At 42.0% G+C, this 17,896-nt stretch overlaps 1 protein-coding gene across 17 annotated transcripts in view; it reads right to left on the reverse strand.

Annotated features, from left to right (window-relative positions):
• NFIA (nuclear factor I A) overlaps nt 1-17,896 on the reverse strand; it is a 466,574-nt gene that overhangs the window by 83,172 nt on the left and 365,506 nt on the right. For all 17 annotated transcript variants that reach the window (XM_037907918.2, XM_043552640.1, XM_043552638.1 and 14 more), the window contains exons 5-6: nt 13,402-13,519; nt 10,370-10,497 (exon numbers count right to left, since the gene is read on the reverse strand). In XM_037907918.2, coding sequence (XP_037763846.1) covers nt 10,370-10,497; nt 13,402-13,519 — 246 coding nt within the window. The remainder of the gene's footprint in view (nt 1-10,369; nt 10,498-13,401; nt 13,520-17,896) is intronic.

Below are 17,896 nucleotides of genomic sequence, written 5' to 3' on the forward strand. Positions count from 1 at the left end.
TATAAACTAGCCACCAACAAGTTTAGGCTTGAAATTAGATGAAGGTTTCTAACCACCAGAGGAGTGAAGTTCTGGAACAGCCTCCCAAGGGGAGCAGTGGGAGTAAAAAAACCTAACCGGCTTCAAGACTGAACTTGATAAGTTTATGGAGGAGACGGTATGATGAGACTGCCTACAATGGCATGTAGCTGATCTGTGACCACTAGCAGCAAATGTATCCAATGGGGAGGGCTCTGAGTTATTACAGATAATTCTTTCCCAGGTGACTGGCTGGAGGGTCTTGCCCACATGCTCAGGGTCTAACTGATCACCATATTTGGGGTCGGGAAGGAATTTTCCCTGGGTCAGACTGGCAGAGACCTGGCGGGGGGGGGGGGGGGTTCGCCTTCCCCTGCAGTATGGGGCATGGGTCAGTTGCTGGTTTAAATTAGGGTAAATGGTGGATTCTCTGTCATTTGAAGTTTTTAAATCATGATTTGAACACTTCAGTAACTCAGCCAGAGGTTAGGGGTCTATTACAGTAGTGGGTGGGTGAGGTTCTGTGGCCTGAAAAGTGCAGGAGGTCAGACTAGATAATCATGATGGTCCCTTCTGACAAAGTCTATGAGTCTAAAACTTTAGGTACTTTCTGTGTGCCGCTGTATGGAGATGTGGAAGCTGGCATCTTGCAGATTGAGAGTCACAAAACAGTCCTACAGATCTAGTGATGGAATTATAGAAGCTAGAGTTACCATTCTGAAGTGGAAGTAGAAGAAAGTATTGAGACCTTCTGTGATTTTAGGAAGTAATCAGAATAAAAACTCTTCCCCCTAAACTGCAGAGAAACTGCTTCTCTTGTGCTGAGAGACAGAAGTTACTCCACCTCCTGAGGAAACAGTCTCTCATCAGAGAGGTCCCTGAAAAGTGACGAGGAAAGGGGGTCAGAAGTAGGGATAGCACGGAACTGCAGAGAATATCTGACTGAGACTATCTCTGAAACCTAGGGGTTGGATGTTCTTAGGTTCCATGACTCCAGGAAAAAAGGAATTCCCAAATGGCAGGGAGAGCGCACTGTTTATGGAGCAACTCTTGACCATTCTGATGTAGCTGTAGTGTGGGAGGAGAATATTGCAGAGGCTGAAGCACACAGCCTCCTTCTCGGAAGTACTGAGGCTCTCTGGTGTGAAAGGAACCTGATGACAGTCTGTCTGCTTGGTTCTTCCCTTTCCTTTTAGGAGCTGGTGCATAAACTCCAAGGGTTTCAATGGGGTCATGATGGACTATTATATGGAAAAGAGCCTGGGGGTGAGGGAGAAAGGTACCAGGACATATGCCTACTCTGATACCCACTAGGCAAGTATGAAGTCCTCGATTCATTTCTGACTAATAAGAGTGGAATATATGTGGATGAGCACTTGAAGAAGAACTAATGTGACCTAGCATGGGCTTTGTCATTTATTATGGTCTTACGTAATAACTTAATTCCATGAGTTATTTTAACTATACAATACATATTTCACTCATGCAATAAAAACATTATGCTTTAATACTGTATTGGTGCTGCTTTGCAGTGAATGAATTCCAGTGCAGTTTGGACTGCAATCCAGTCGCTTGCTTTTTCTCACATTTGAGGTCTTTGCACAGAGTCTCTGGTGGCAGAAAAACCACTGGGGGAGAGAAGGAGAATGGGCTGCAGTGACACAGAACTACACAAACATCCTTTCAACAGGAGAGAAGTAGAACCCAGGGCCAACATGTGCTGTTTGAAGAGGGATTTGGTGTTGATTCAGTGCATCCCCTGTGGAACTTAAAACTGCATTCTCCCCATTAGACCCCCAAAGGAGTTCAGGCAGTGCAAACATCCTGACTCCCTCGGAGTCAATGCCCTTGTGGGGAACAGGGACCAGACTGACACAGGAAGGTGCAGGTTGTTCTTCCCCATGCTGGCAAGGTTGATTATCAGAATACTGTGAGGATTACAATTTAATCAGCATTCCCACCCCCTAGTCTATAAATACAAGAAACTTGACTGAGAAATCTGAAATTGAAGTTGCTAATGTACAGTAAAGCATACCACAAAAATGCCTGATAAGGTACAATGGACGTCACATCTGTATTGCATTAGAGAACTCACTAGAAAAATGCACAAGTGGAATACAGTTGTATGTGTTTCAGCCTTACAGGGTGCATTTTGACCATGATGGAGCCAAAAACAGACGCTGCAAGCATTTACTAGCAATTATGCCTTTAAACAAGTTTACAAAATATAGCTGAACCAGAACTGAACAAAAGCCAATGCCTATACCCAAGTCCAAAGCCAGTTTGATATTCCCTAGGTTTCTTACCTAACATCATCTTTATCTTTTCTCTTGCCCTTCTTCTCAGTTAACAAGAGTTATGTACTGAAAGTGCTAAGATAAAGTAATGGTAAGGAGAATACTGCAAAAGGTATTTGAAAAGCAGAAGTAATTTACAACATGTCTGCTTTGTTTTACTTCCCAAGCCTTCCTGTTGTGAAAGGAAATTCATCTTTTCTGGCAGACTCCAGTCTTCTTAGGCCTCAGAGCTCCACAGAAGCATTCAAGTGCAGGCAAATGGATATGGGACTCGACAAGTACACTACAAGGAACATGGAATTAATGTTGGTTTTTGCTTTGGCTGTCATGTCTGAAGCATAAATAAAGCACCACACACTTGCTTGTGAAAAGTACCCCAGATGTAATACACAGAGTGCTCTGTGCTCTGGACCTTTCCTTGGGTGCACGCAGCCCAGAATGCAGTGGAAATGGCATGCTGACAATGGGTGGCGGGTGCAGACCCTGTGTCAGGGCTCTGCACACAATTTGCTTGTCAAGGAGCTGAGAGCCAGAGCAGCCCTTTAAAGCAGAAGTGCAGGGGGGTCGGATTGTGGATGGTCAATACTGGTGGGCTGCACAGAGCATAGATAAAGTCATTCAATGCCTTTGGAAAGCAGGGGGGTACTATCCCTCCCCATCGTCTGGAATAGCAATCTAAGAGTAGCTTTGTGCTGCTTTCTGCAAGTTGGGAGCAAGGCTGTTCTGATCTTCAGTCATTTTGCAGGCATCCCCTGAGTCCACCCTCAAAGGACCCACTCACAGATAAACCACAGAAAAACAAGTCAGGAGGGACCACAAACAGCACCAATATAAAAAGAGCAAATGGGGAGAGAGGCAGGATAGCCAGCCGTGGCTAGCCCGAGGCAAACTTCCGTCCCCAGCACGCACCCCTTTCAGAAACGTTGTTAATTTAATTATTTATTGAATCCTTTTGAATCTCCCCTTTCTACGTAAAAACTTTTAACCATTTACTTTCTCACTCTTGCATTTGTTCTTTTCTTTCTCTGGTCACTACACTATTTTTCCTTTTCTCTCATACATATCTCATTATCTTTGCCTCTGTCTTTCTTCACTATCATGTTTTCTATATGATGTAATAATTGTTCTCTCCTTTCCCCCCCGCCATCTTTCTTTTTTCCACATTGTATTCTCTTCCTCCTTCCAACTTTCAACCCTCTTGCTATCCTTTCTTCCCACTCTCTCATGACCCTTGTTCCAAATCTCTGTGAAATCTCCCATTCTTAATCTTCTACCACACACACTCTGCTGCCTCTGCGCCAAAAACTCTTTCACTCCACACACAAGAACACATACACTCTCTCTTTCATTCCTTGCATCCCCAAATCTCTCTCATGCACATGCTGCTCCCTTCTCCTCAAAACTAATCAAATGCCCAAACACAAGCAGATTCCCCCAGAAACTGCACACACATACAGGCTCCTTCTACTCCTAGATACAGGATAAGAAGCTGCGCCTAGGTGTGTCTCCTTGTTTAGTCTGGGGCTGTATTACCTTTTATGTGGGTCCTCTGGGGAACTGGCTGTGGCCGCTGGTGGCTGCTGTCTTCAACACCTGTCTTTTCCCCAAAGGCACATTCAGGGAGATAGTCCCACACGGCTATCCAACCTTCCCCTTTCCTCCAGGGAAGTAATCAGCATGTTCCCATGTTGATCGTGGACAGATCATCCAGTAGGACAGGTTTTGATGGGATGTAAGAAAATCTTGCTGAACAAATCACTCTTATGCTACTGTCTGGCAATGCAGGCTAAACCCTCCACAGTGACCAGCCTCAGTTAATAGTATCAGAAATATTCACAGTAGCAACGGGCTCTGTTGTAAACATATTTTACCATTGTATACAGTATAATTGCTCTGGGCTTTGATGGGCTACATCAACTATTAAGATGGTTTCAGTGTTTAAGCTCCCTTTGCATATGTCAATCAGACGAATTAAACATTAAAACCCAAAGTGCTTATTATATGTTAAAAACGTAGAATTTTTTTCATGTCATTTGTGGCATTAAATACAGTGGAGTCGCATCATACACGCATTTAACTTACGCAAATTCAACTATACGCACTTGGCAGAAAAAAAGAAAAAAAACAATTTAAATAGTGCGGGTGATTCCGCCCACCATTCCACTCAATGAGCGTATGCCCCGGAGTGAGCATGAGAAGGGAGACGTGAATCTGCTGTTCCCTCAGTCGGTCTCAGTTTCCGCGTACCTCTCATAGTGTGAGCATCTCACTGCGCTGAGTGTGATTCTAGTGTTTAAAGATACGTATTTTTCGTACAACATGGCCCCTAAACGCAAGCCAACTACTTCATCTGGTGCTCAACCGAAGAAACGGTGATCTGTTCCAACACTGGAGGAAAAACTGGCTGTGTTAGACTTATTGAGAGACGCTATGTCGGTCTCCAACGTGGCACGTAAATATGACCACATGAATCTAACATCCATGCCATCAAGATTCGAGAGAGAGAAATTCGTCAAGCCGTGGCATCAAGTGCTTCAATAACTGCTAAGGTGATGAGCCAGGTGTGTGATAAGACTTTAGTAAAGACTGAAAAGGCATTAAAATTATGGCTGGAAGACATAAACCGTAAACGTGTGCCTATCGATGGCAACATGTTGCAAGAAAAGGCTCTTGGCCTCTACGCACTGTTCAAACCTCCCGCCAAAGAGAGACAGCCTTCTGATGAGAAGGAATTCAAAGCCAGCCAAGGTTGGCTTAACAGTTTTAGGAACTCCTTCAACCTCAAAAACATGCAGACTACTGGTGAAGCTGCATCTGCCAATGAAGAGGCAGCAAAAGCCTAGCCCGAACAATTAAAGAAAATCATAGCAGAAAAGGGCTATGTTCCGGAACAAGTTTTTAATGCTGACGAGACTGGGCTCTTCTGGAAAAAAATGCCGAACCGCACTTGCATTTTGAAATAAGAAAGACAAGCCCCTGGCTTCAAAGCAGCTAGAGACCATGTGACTGTTTTTTTGTGGCAATGCGGCTGGGCATTTAATAAAGCTGGGCTTGCTAAACAGGGCTGCAAATCCCCGTGCCCTAAAAGGCAAGAACAAAAATCTCCTGCCTGTGTTCTGGCAATCAAATAAAAAGGCTTGGGTGACAGCAGCATTATTTCTGGATTGGTTCCACAAGTGTTTCATTCCGGAGGTCAAGCGGTACCTCGAAGAGAAAGGACTTGACTTTAAAGTGTTGCTGATCGTAGACAATGCTCCTGGCCAACCTGAGGCACTCCAGTTTGCGCATAACGACGCTGAAGTTGTCTTTCTCCTCCCAATACCACCTCCATCCTCCAACCTCTCGACCAAGGCGTGATTTGCTGTTTCAAGGCCACGTACACGAGGCTTACGTTCTCACGGATACGTAGCGCTATGGATGCTGATCCCAATCTTAATGTGATGGGGTGTTGGAAATCCTTCAACGTTGCCGATTGCATCACTTATATTAAACAGGCAATAGATGGAATCAAGCCTGAAACAGTCAATGCATGTTGGTGAAACCTATGGAAAGAATGTGTGAATGATTTTAAAGGTTTCCCAACCATTGACAAAGAAGTGAAATGGATTGTTCAGGTGGCCAGGCAAGTGGGTGGTGATGGCTTTGTCGATATCCTTGAGGAAGAAATTGAAGAATTAATTGTGGGCCACAGAGAAACAATGACTAATGAAGAGTTAGAGGAACTGATAAAATCTTCTACAGAAGACGAGATGATGACAACTAACAGGAAGAGCCAGCAAGTTGGAATTTTCATAAAATTGCTGAAGTGTTCCAAGCAGCGAAACACTTCAATGATTTAATTTCTGAATACGATCCCTCTATGGAATGAAGCCTCAAAATCACACATAATATTACGGATGATTTTTGAGACCATATCAAGAAATGTTTGAGCAGCTCAAGAGTCAACAGCGACAGTTGCTGATCACCATGTTTTTCAAGAAAAAACAACCACCAGCAGATAAGCCTATGCAATCAACTTCTCAAGCTGAACCAGAGCCAACCACTTTGTCTACAACTCGCTCTCCGTCACCCAAGCTCTCCGTCACCTCCGTCTCCTGGATCAACATCAAGCCCTGACAACCCCCCAGTAGTGTTGTCAGGGGAAGAGGAAGACTAATAATCGGAGGGTGTACAGCGCCCATCTTCATCATCTCATCGTTCATCATATGGGCGCTGTACTAATCATCATTGTCATCATTCATCATTGTCACACGACCATTGTCATAGTCGTCGTATCACCATTATCATCGTCGTCATAGAGTAGCAAGAATATCCAGGATGAATGGTGAGTGTTTAGGTTTACTGTTTTCCTTTTTTATTCTTTCACTCTTCCGTCTCTCTTTCTCTCTCTATGTAATTAAAAATACTGTAAAATTATATTTTGCACATGTATTCTTTATTATATACTGTACATTACTGTATACATTATATATTTATACATATTACTGTTCAGAGTTGTACAGTATATGTAAAACCATGTATAGTATACTGTACTTTATGCGCGATTTAAGGGATTTTCAAGGGTAATTTTGACTATACACGATTTTCGCCTTACGCGCTGACTTTAGAACCTAACCCCCGGATAAGATGCGACTCCATTGTAAACAGTAAGGGTCTTATTTGGACAATATAGAGATCAGAAAGGATGTAACTGAAACAAGGCAAGGTTACTATTCTTTCAGGAGCAATACTCTGGCAATATACAAAGTAATAAGGGATGTTGATCCCATTTCTGTATTTTTCAGTGGGCCAATACATTTTCTAGGCAGTTGCCCTGCTGAAGACTCATAAAGCATTCTGTAGTCGTTGAGACGAAAGCATTCATGTCAAACACGAAGGACCAAATGTTGATTTCAGAGCACGTGTGACTTACTATATATTATATATTAAAACAAAATATGATATAAGCTGTTGCTTTCTGATATACAGAGCTCTGATGGTGACTCTTGTTCTGCTGACAGACCACTCTTTTGATGGGTTTGTAGATGATTATAGTTTTTTGTCCTCCACTATTGAGGAGGTGGATCCTAAGTGCTCTCTTTGCTGGCTTCGTTCTCAGAGATGAGCCTGGTTTATGGATGGTCTGAAACAAATGAAGCGAGAGGGAGATGGCTAGAGAAACGGTGGTGAAATCTTGCGCTGAGACTGACCAGCTGTAGCAAAAATATTTCTTTTTAACTCCTATGCTATTGCTGTGCAGGAGGCAACGAGACGATTATTTTTCTCCATCACAGTATCCGCAACATCTAAGACAGCAGATTTGATCCGTGTGACAGAGAGTCTGGTACATCTGGATGGTTTCTGCTCGGTAGCTGCTCTGAGTCCCTCCTGTTGTGAGGAAATTGTTTGCTATTCTGCAGACAAGACTGATCAGATTAGGGATAGGCTGTTTGCTTTTGTGGTGATTGAGCCTGGTCTTGAGGGAACAAAGGCCTTGTCTTCTCTGCTGGAGTTTCAGCCAGTAATACTCCCTGAGGTACTGGAAGTATTGGGAGAACTTTGTCCTGCAACCTGTCATTTGGATTCACGTCCTTCCTTGCTGGGGAAGGCCAGTGAGGAAGCGTGGATCTCCTTATTTGTGGAGATTGTCAGCACCTCTTTCAGAGAGAGCAGGCTGCCTATTGTTTTGGAGGAAACAGGAGTGCAGCCTTTGCTCAAGAAGTCATCACGGTGTGCTGACAATCTTGCTAATTATCAACAAGTATCACATCTTTCCTTTCTAGGTAGGATTGTGGGAAGATTGTGACAAGACAATTCGCACCGTGTCTAGATGCCTGTGATCGCCTTGACCCTTGTCAATCTGGGTATTGACCTGGCTATGACACAAAGACTGCCCTGGTGCATTGGTCAGTGATCTCCTGGCAACGGATGAAAACCCGGTTTCCATGCTGGTATCATTAGATCTATCAGCTGCCTTTAATATGGTTGATCATGAAGTGCTGCTGACTTGCCTGAGGACCTGTTGAGAATGCGCCAGGCCACTTTTCTTTCTTTGTTCTCTTCTCTCAGCAGATAGCTGTGGACAATAGCTTCTCTTCCTGAGGAGCTTGGTGGGGTGCTGCAGGGTGGCATTCTGTCACCTCTCTTGTTCAACATGCATAAAAGGCCACTAGGAACATTGTAAGGGGGCATGGGGCTCAGTGTTTTCAGTATGCCAATGACTCCCAACTGTATGTCTCTATCTTGTCTCATTTGGAACTATGCCATTCAGCACCTCAATCACTGTTTGAGAGCAAGCTGTCTGGAGCTCAACCCAGATCATACTGAGGTGATGAAGGTGGGCTGGGGGATGTCGCTGGAGAACTGGGAGGAGGTAATATCAACCCTTTCCATTGGAGCAGTATGTCTGCCATTAGTTGATAGTATTCACACCTTAGGAGTGATTCTACAGCCCATGCTGCTGTTTGACGATCATGTTACAGCCACGACCCAGTTTGCGTCTAACTAGGAGGTTGCAGCCTTTTCTTTCAGACGCAGACCTTGCCACTGTTATCTGTGCTTTCTGTCACCTCAAGATCAGACAACGACAATGCACTCTACATGGGGCTACACCTTAAAACTATTTGGAGACTGAAGCTGGTGTAGAATGCAGTGGCTTGCTTATTGAACAGGACATTTCACTGGGGGCACATGGCCAGAGTGATCCAGGGTCTGTGCTGCCTGCCCATGTCTCTCTGGGTGGAGTTTAAGGTGTTGGTTATGACCTATAAAACCCTACATGGCTTGGAGCTGGCCTACCTGAGGGACTGGACTCCATGCTATACTGCCACAGCTGTGGTTAACAGGAGCACTCAGACTGGATCCAGCTCATTATAAAAGAGAGGGGAGCTGTTGGCAGGATGTTCTGTCAGCTCTGAGACTCTGAAACTTGCTCCCTCCTGGTCTGAAATAGCAACATTTGGTGGCTTTCCAGGCATGCTGCAAAAGACATCTGTTTGATGTGCTTCTGGAGAAGGCTGTGGATATGCTTCAGAGATGATGAAGGTAGTAGGTGGCTGGCTGGCCAGCCAAATTCCTGCAGAACTGATTTTAATGGTGCTGAGGTATAATATAATTGCACGGCTGTATCATTAATTATGTTAGGGTGCCTAGACCTTTGGTTAGACATCTTTATTATTTTAAATCTAAGTAAAAAATATATTAAAATATACAAAACACAAAGGACCAATCCCTTAGGACCATACATTGATGACCTGGTAAAATGTTGGATGGTGAAAGACAAAAACATTTTGTTGGTACTCAATAAATTAGTATTAATAATAATTAGTAATAAAATCCCTATCTAGACCAGAGATCTGTGGCATTATTTTGCCTACTAAATGCCATCATACCAGGAAAATGTTTTTATTACTATTAAGTACCCAGATGATACCAAGCTAGGTGATCGAGAGACATTAAGTAAATAACACAAGCCAAGGAAAGTTCATCAGGAAAAGGCACGGCTTCCCCCTACAAGTTCTTAACTCCAATGATATGTATTTCAGCATAGAGTCTCCAATCAAACTTCACACCACTATGGGTGAATACAACAGCAACTCATACCAAGTCTCTCAAAAACCCACTGCAGAGTAAACAAATGTTATATAATTCTCCAAAAGTCTTTCCATCTTATAGAGGTATGTGTTTTTTTTTAAAAAAAAAAAACAATATAAACAATGGCATTTTACAACAGAATGAAATGCGGTCCACAGCTGGGACAGGTGCTGTGTTTTGCCAAGCTGTTATCAGTGATATTCCACGATTGGATATGGACAATTTGACAGAGAAGGAGAGCATATCTTTTTCTGCATTATTCAAATACTTCAGATGCTTGGCCCAAATACAAAAGTGACACACTACAAAAACATTTGCAGCTGCAGGAGCAATCAAACTATTGCAATATTTTCATTAGACTGACCATTTCAGCACAAATCATAGGGGTTTTATTTATAGCCTTTCTATACAGTGTTCTCTTATGATAACGAAACTGAAAAACTGGAGAAAATTTCCTATGACTCCTGAAAGCCGTGGCTTACCTGGCTCCACTTCATGCCATCCACTTGACTGACTGCCACTTCCTGGAGAGCGCCCTTGGCTTGTATAAAATGGCTCTTCACCAGGACTGTCCATTTCATCCTCCACAGATTTGAGGCGTTTTGTAGAGCTGAAACAGCAAAACATACAATACTGTATATGCTGAAAGGATACAAAGGTATTTCTCTATTGGTATATTTCTCGGTAGCATGGGAAGAGACCAACGGGGTTAAGTTTAGTGACACTGAAACTGATAGAGTTAAGGCATTGACTTGGGAGAGGTTCCTGTTCTATTCACTCTTCCCCACAAAGCTGAATCTATGTTCCTCAGTCCTGATCTACTTTTTTCAGACTTGAGGCTGCCTTACACCAGAACTGTCAAACTTTCTGAACTGTGCCAAGCTCCATGCTGATTTTGTGACACAGAACAACCTCCAATAAAGACTAAGCTGAGATCACCAAACTCATTCCAAACTGGAACCAAAGATATTTCAGAATTTAGATTTTCACAGGTGGGAGGCTAGAACCTTATGGAAAGCATGCTGAAGTCAACGGAAAGACTCCCATTGACTTCAGTGGGTTTTGTACCATTAATTCACTGTGTCACCAGCTATCAGATAGTTAATATTAAACAGATATGGTACTGGCAGGCAGACCCTCATTTAAACTACCTTGTTTTCTCCTTATCTTACTGTGAATTCCATATACTCCCTTTGTATGCATCTTTTATATTTTCAGTGCTTTCTTTTCCTAAAGAAAAATCCAGTGGCAGCAAACCCAGCTTATGGCAACCCTACAATAATAAGCACATGAGTGATGGCAAAAGATGGAAAAGATATTTCAGTTTTACATTGTCACAGGTTATTTTAAACAAGAATAAAAATTTTACCCTGTACCTAATTTGTGCAATGCCTGATGTAGAACATAGCCTTTGGATGCCGCCACACGTTTTTTAAAAAAAAGAACAAAAAGCTTGCTGACTAATGCCAACACTGAAAGGCTCCCACACAACACTTATCATATACAATACCTCCCCCACAATCCAACCCAGGCGAAAGGCTGAGAGATGGGAGAATCCTGACACTGTGCTCTGAAGGTCAACTGACACAAAGTGTGGCACAGTGGTAGGGAAATGAATTCCAGTTCCAAGGGCCCACAATCTTGGCTAAGTTTGGAATAATGAGATGTACAGAATGCTCTAGAATATTATTGTGAATTTGTCCTAACACATTTTTCTAGAACTTATGTCTATTGCCAGCTCTTTATTCTGTGGGGTCAATTCCACCAGCAGTGTGTAAGGGATTCAAGAAAAGGCCTACCTGCCTAAATGTCCCATAGGTAAACAAGAATAGACTCCTTTGTGTATCAGGGATGTACTTCGATGGATATAAAACATTCCATTGGCATAATTCCCATTGAGCTAAATCTTCCAGCCTTCACTCAGGCAAAACTCACTTTAACTTCACCCTTAGTTCTGCCTGAGTAAGAGCTGCAGGGTTTGGGAGTTCTGTATGCAAAGCTGAAGGGAGACAATGTTTTATGGTATGTATGGAATGCAGGTTGTGCCATAACTTATTTAAAAGAATCGGTATATGTCGGTTGGGGAAATTCTATGTGTACAATACAATTACTGCCTGATAGAGCCACTGAGTCTGTGTATTTAAGGAATACTTTTTTTCTAACTGGGAACAACCTAATGAGAGAAAAACAAACATATGACCGAGTTATTAACTACTGGTGATGTTTATAATTAGCTCCTTATCAGTGCTAGCTATTTGCAGAAGAATAGAAGAGTGACAACTGAGCTTTTAAGTAACACTAATAACCTGCCTTTTTCACTCCTGGAGTCACAACAAAACTCTTCCTGGGAGTGATTCTAATGATGAGCACTGCACATACAGTATGCCAAACACATGTGAAAAAACTAACAGCACAAACTTTTAAATTGATTACTGCCACATGTAATGAGAACCGTATTTGCTAAGCTTCAGAATGCTGACTGAGCTCATGTGTACAGAATGTTCTTTCAATCACTGCGAACTATAAGCTAAAAGAAAAGGAGTACTTGTGGCACCTTAGAGACTAACAAATAAGCTAAAAGTTATTGCTAGGAGACTCTACATACTTTTGTAGAAAAAAAAACAGCTACATTCAAAAGATACGTTTTTTTTTAATGGTGTGCTTGCTTTTTGCAAAGCTGGTGGCGCTGCAGACTGAGATCAGAACCTAAAAGAACTCCAGGCAGAAGTTAGAATTTCTTGCCATGTCTTCGAAATAACTGATCATTTTGGCTGGCGGACAAACAAAAATCAGTCTGGTTCCTTAACAGTGTTCAAGATGGCAATGGTGACTAGGCTTATTTATAAATTCAATCTCACGTATGGTTAAAGTAAAAAGACAGAGTAAAAAATATCCTTGTCTGCTAGTTTGCACCTAAGATATGCAATCAGACTTGATAGTGGCCTGCATCAAAAATTCAGTTGTTTCATTAAATCACAAAATTCTTAAAGCCACACCAAAATGTGAATGAATTAAAGCCAGGTCTTCAACACTATGTTAGTTTCACAGCTAACACTTTTATGTATACACAATACATATAAGTTTTATCTGAAGTCTGGTGTCCAGTCTCTTTTCCTTCTATGCAATGCCGACAAGAAATATCTCCATGAAAAATACTCAGTGACATTATCATAGGAGGACATCATGTTTCATTATGGTCCTGATTCTCCTTTTACTTATACCAGTGCAACTCTACTGATTTCAATGGAATTACCTGTGATTGTAAACAATGTAAGTGAGAAAAGAATCAGGGCCTGTGTGTCTCTCTGCAGCTTTTTTCAAAGCTGGACTTTAAGTATAGAGCTTTAATATAGATTGAGATAGACACTCAGATTTGTGATTCTGAAAAGACTCACCATCCCGTCCCCACCAGAACACATCAAACAATGTAAGTACAAAACAATAATTTCCATATGAGCATTAATCGTAATCTGGGTTTCACAAGTAACCCAATAGCATACACATATCAAATTACCTGGTAGAGGATGTGCTAGGTAAAGACCTCCTCATTGCTCCTGGGCTCATGCTATAGTACGAAGAACTTTCCAAATCTGAGAGGGAGAAATTTGGGCCTGTTCCTGCAGCTATTGGTGCTAGGGAAACAAAAGAAATTAAAGTCAGTAAGTCATGTGAATAAGGACTCAATTATATATCAACACCCAAAGTGAACTGACACTGTAATCAGGAACATTTTACCACTATATGATGCCCTCTGGGGCAGGAAGTGTCTTTTTTGGTCTGTTTGTACAACGCCTCGCACAATGCAGTCCTGGTCCCCGCCTAGGACTCCTAAGTACTACAATAATAAAAATAAATAATAATAATCATATAATATAATAAAGACGTTCCTATTTTCTTTTCAGGTCAGTCTTTTCTGTACTGGCAATTCTCATTGTTTGCAGCAAGAATCTTGGATTCCTTTAAGAAACTGCTGCCATATTGTAATCTTCTTAATAACATCTCTTGGAACTTACTTCCTTATTAGGCACAGTGCTGGGTAGTGGACATGTTGCGCCATCCCTACAGTATGCCTGGCCCAGTCTACGAGCTTCTGTAGACGGGGAAGGGGCACTGGTGCCACCTCTTCCCAAGACCTTTGGGAATACTGTGTGAACCCAGATGTACATAGAGGCTACAGTCTCTATACTCCTGGAGCATAGGAGCTATGACTGACCAAGACCGCTAACGGAAGTATGCCAGGGGCTGAGACTCCTTGTGTTCCTCTCTGCCTCTGTGCGGAGGCCAGAGACAATTTGCCTCATTATATTATTATCCAACAAATGTTTTCTATTCTTCTTTATTCCCACCAGCATGCATGGTTTTCTGTAAGGACCACCACTGCTATAACTCACCTGACTTTAATACGCTTGCCTAGAGTACTGTTTTTACACTAAGGTATTATGAGAGTTCCTTTTCCAAAAGTTTACAGGCATAGGGCTGTGAACTCCCACGTGTTGAGCAATATGGAACAAATGAGAACGCTGTAACTAATATAAAACTGAGCCGGCAAGGTCTTCCTCAATGAAATCCACTGCATGTGATATGATACCATGCCCACTGTCACCATTCCAGTGCCCTGACCTTTACAGGACATTCTGCTTTATGGACCAAGATTGATTGTCTGTCCCATTCCACAATCTGATTAAAATTACCCTGTTGCCCAAGATAAATCTGTTTGGCACAGGATATATTATCTGAAAACTCTGATTCACAGGGATTTTCCTGGTGCCACACAATGATACTGAGCCAAATTTACTCTTGTGTCAGTTGGAACAACTCTACTGAAATCAATAGACCTGTGCTTGCTTCTACCAGGGAGGAACTGAGCCTAATATTAAACACATGAAATATTTCACTCTTGTGGGCATCAGTGAGGAAATCAAGATTGGATGGTTCAGATATCTTGCACCAATAACCTGGCATACCAAGGGTGAAATACGGGACCAAATGAAGCCACTGGGAGTTCTGCCTTTGATTTCAATAGAGTCAGGATTTCACCCCAAGTTTTAGGGAAGAAGCACTGCTGGATCTGACAGATGAAGAATATAACTTTGCAGCTGCCTCATTCTCCTCACAATTAAATTGGCAATCTAGAGCAAAGATCTTTTAAGAAAGTAGATCAACACTGAGACAGACTGGGAATGACATGGACAGCAAGTAACAGATTTTTAAAAGCATAGGGTGGAAAGCACACAATGCTATTAAAACTTAAGAAAATCTGGAACGATCATTAAAAGGGATTAATTTGGGAAGTAATTTAAGGCAAGAACACCAAACTCCTTTGTTGTCTTCCTTTAACTAAAATATGTTTCCTGTGCACTGGCTGTATGCGAGGGCGGGCGTTTTTTTTAAAGAAAAATTAAATATAGTAAAACTAACTCATTTTATTAAATTGTGCTTTCTGCTAGAGTTTCCTGACAGCAGCTAGAAGAGGCTGTAAAACCGACAAATTTGCATGGAAAAAAGAAACCAGTGTAAGTAATTTGTGTAAAAGGTAACATGGGCATGGACTGCTATAATTCAGACACCCTGCAGATAGCAGACCGCTGCAGTGTGAGCAGTTATGGGTTAGAAAAATGACCACACTGCAGTCAGTCTGACGTGAATGGAAATCAATCATACAGGTACTCTCTGCAGCATCTACTCCACAGTCTTCAGCAACTCCTTTGCCAAGCAGATTTGTGCTCTTTAAACCCCTTTGTTGATCAATTCCCCTGTACCCCAGACCTAACAAAGCCCAACTTAGTGGTTCATAGTAATATTTTCCAAACAGGCACATAAAAAGGCAGGCACTAAATTAAAGCACCATTTCTTTTCAAGGGACAATGAATTTCCCTGCTATTGTAAGTTTTACTGAGCAGTTTTATTTCAGTTAGAGATGGAGGAAAATTTTGTGTTCAAAAACTGACTCTGCTCCCGTTCATCAGCCCCCAAAATCTAAAGCATTACTGGCCAAATTCTTGAATTTGCCTTATGTGAAACTAAAATGTTCTTCCACTTCTGAACATGGTGCACGTAGCCTGAAAAGATGTGGAGTGGGATGGGCGTACAGCTAGTAACATAAAAACTAGCCGCAAGATAGAAAGGATTTAAATAGGTAACCTCTAGCTTCCTCCATATTTAACAGTAATAGGGTTTTCCTGCCAGGTCCTCGGACACCCTGCAGTACTGAGGGGAGCTGAGCTGAGAGGATTCAGGATGAAAGGTAAAAAGACAAGATCCATCTCTCTTAAACAATAAAATGGTCAAAGGACAGAACATTTATTAAAGCAGTTGAGTATTAAAAGCATTTAAAGCGTTCATGGCTGTGCCTTATTTAAAAGGCCTATGGCAGTTCTAACAATGACATTCATACTAGAGACAACCCAAGGTCACTAAACTTAGTAATGCTATAAGGGTAAACTTTCCATAAAGGGGAACTGTTCTGGAATCATACTCTGTGTAGTAGGAAGTTATCATTCAATAAAGGGTATCTATGTTTTCTTTTCCCAGTTAGTTTGCTCTTCAAACAACATTTTACTGTAGACAAAGTGAGGAAAATTTCAGTGTACAGACCCCATCCAGAGGCTGGCGGGGAAGGGGTTAACTCTCTTTCTCTGGGTAGGGGGGATCTGTCTCTTCCTCTCTGGAATTTGGTTGAAGTGATTCATGCTTTATATCCCTGTTATAGACTTGGCTGAATCGAGTCACACTTCGTAACACTTTACACTGGACTTTGGCTGAGGGAACTCTGTTGTGTTTTATTTGGACCTTCTATTTACTTTTCTGTTTTGCAACACAACATGTTGCAAAGGTGCATAAACTTAATCTAGCCTAGCCATGCAAACCCTTCCTTGCTCCAAATGGCCCCTCTCACTGCCTGAATACACTATCCCTCTTCTATTAGCCCTGAATACTGATGGAAAGACAGAGTCCCACTTCTGTCTGTTTGTAGGATTCCCTATCAACACTCCAGCACCAGAGAGCAAACAGGATTAAAGAGATCTAAATTGTGGCAAAACTCTGTCTAAACTGAGCTTCTTCATTTTAGCATATGATCATCCAACATGTGATCACTCTCCCCACCTGTACCTCAGCCCAATGTCCCAAAATAAGAACATGCTTTGGCACTGTCAGCATAAGTGTGGAGATCATTCTGTTCTATAATACAAAGCCAGCCCTTTATTACACCAAAGTATACATAAATTGAAGGTTAAGATTATACCAGCCACACTGAAAATATGCTGCTTTCCCCACCTAAGAGATGCTCCTCAGAAAAATGACACCAAAATAGCTCAAGAACACGTCCCAAGCAGGAGATATAGGTTGAAAATTTCAACTGAGCTTCCACACAATACACACTCCACCCACATGCCTGCATCAAGATGTCATTTGACACAGAGCTCTGACCCCAGTGAGGGAGGAGTAAAATGGTTTATTGGATAGAAATCTGGCCTTTCATTTAAAACTTCGTTTGATTGATGTGTGCGGAGCCTGTAAGTGAACTAACTGATGCAGCCTCAGCTGATTTCAGCTGACAGGGTGGTCTCCATCAAAAACTCCTACGCACACAGGATACATTTCAATCACTCTGAAGGGTTAGAATGAGTTTGCCTGAAAGATTGGAACAACCCTCACTGTAGGCCGATCATTCCATGTTAAACTGGGGAGGCAAGCGGGGAGCTGCTTCTCTTTGACCACCTGCATGGTAGTTCTGCTCTGGATAAAGGGCAGCTCTGAGGAAAACTCCCACTGCTGCCAATCTATTCCCTTCGCTGCCAGTTTATTAGCTCAAATAGTCACCCGAAATGTCAAGAAATATAACAGAAAAATTAGCAAACTTTGACTTAATTCAATTTGAATATTTATTTTGGAAATTTACTGAATTAAAGTACAGGAAACCCACTAAATAAAACCAGCCAAGCTGGCAGTCATCTTCCTTTTAAAATGGCACTGTCTTTTAGTTGTTAAGATATATTTAATTTCTCTTT

This window comes from Chelonia mydas, chromosome 8 (assembly GCF_015237465.2).
Source record: "Chelonia mydas isolate rCheMyd1 chromosome 8, rCheMyd1.pri.v2, whole genome shotgun sequence".
Lineage (NCBI taxonomy): Eukaryota > Metazoa > Chordata > Testudines > Cheloniidae > Chelonia > Chelonia mydas.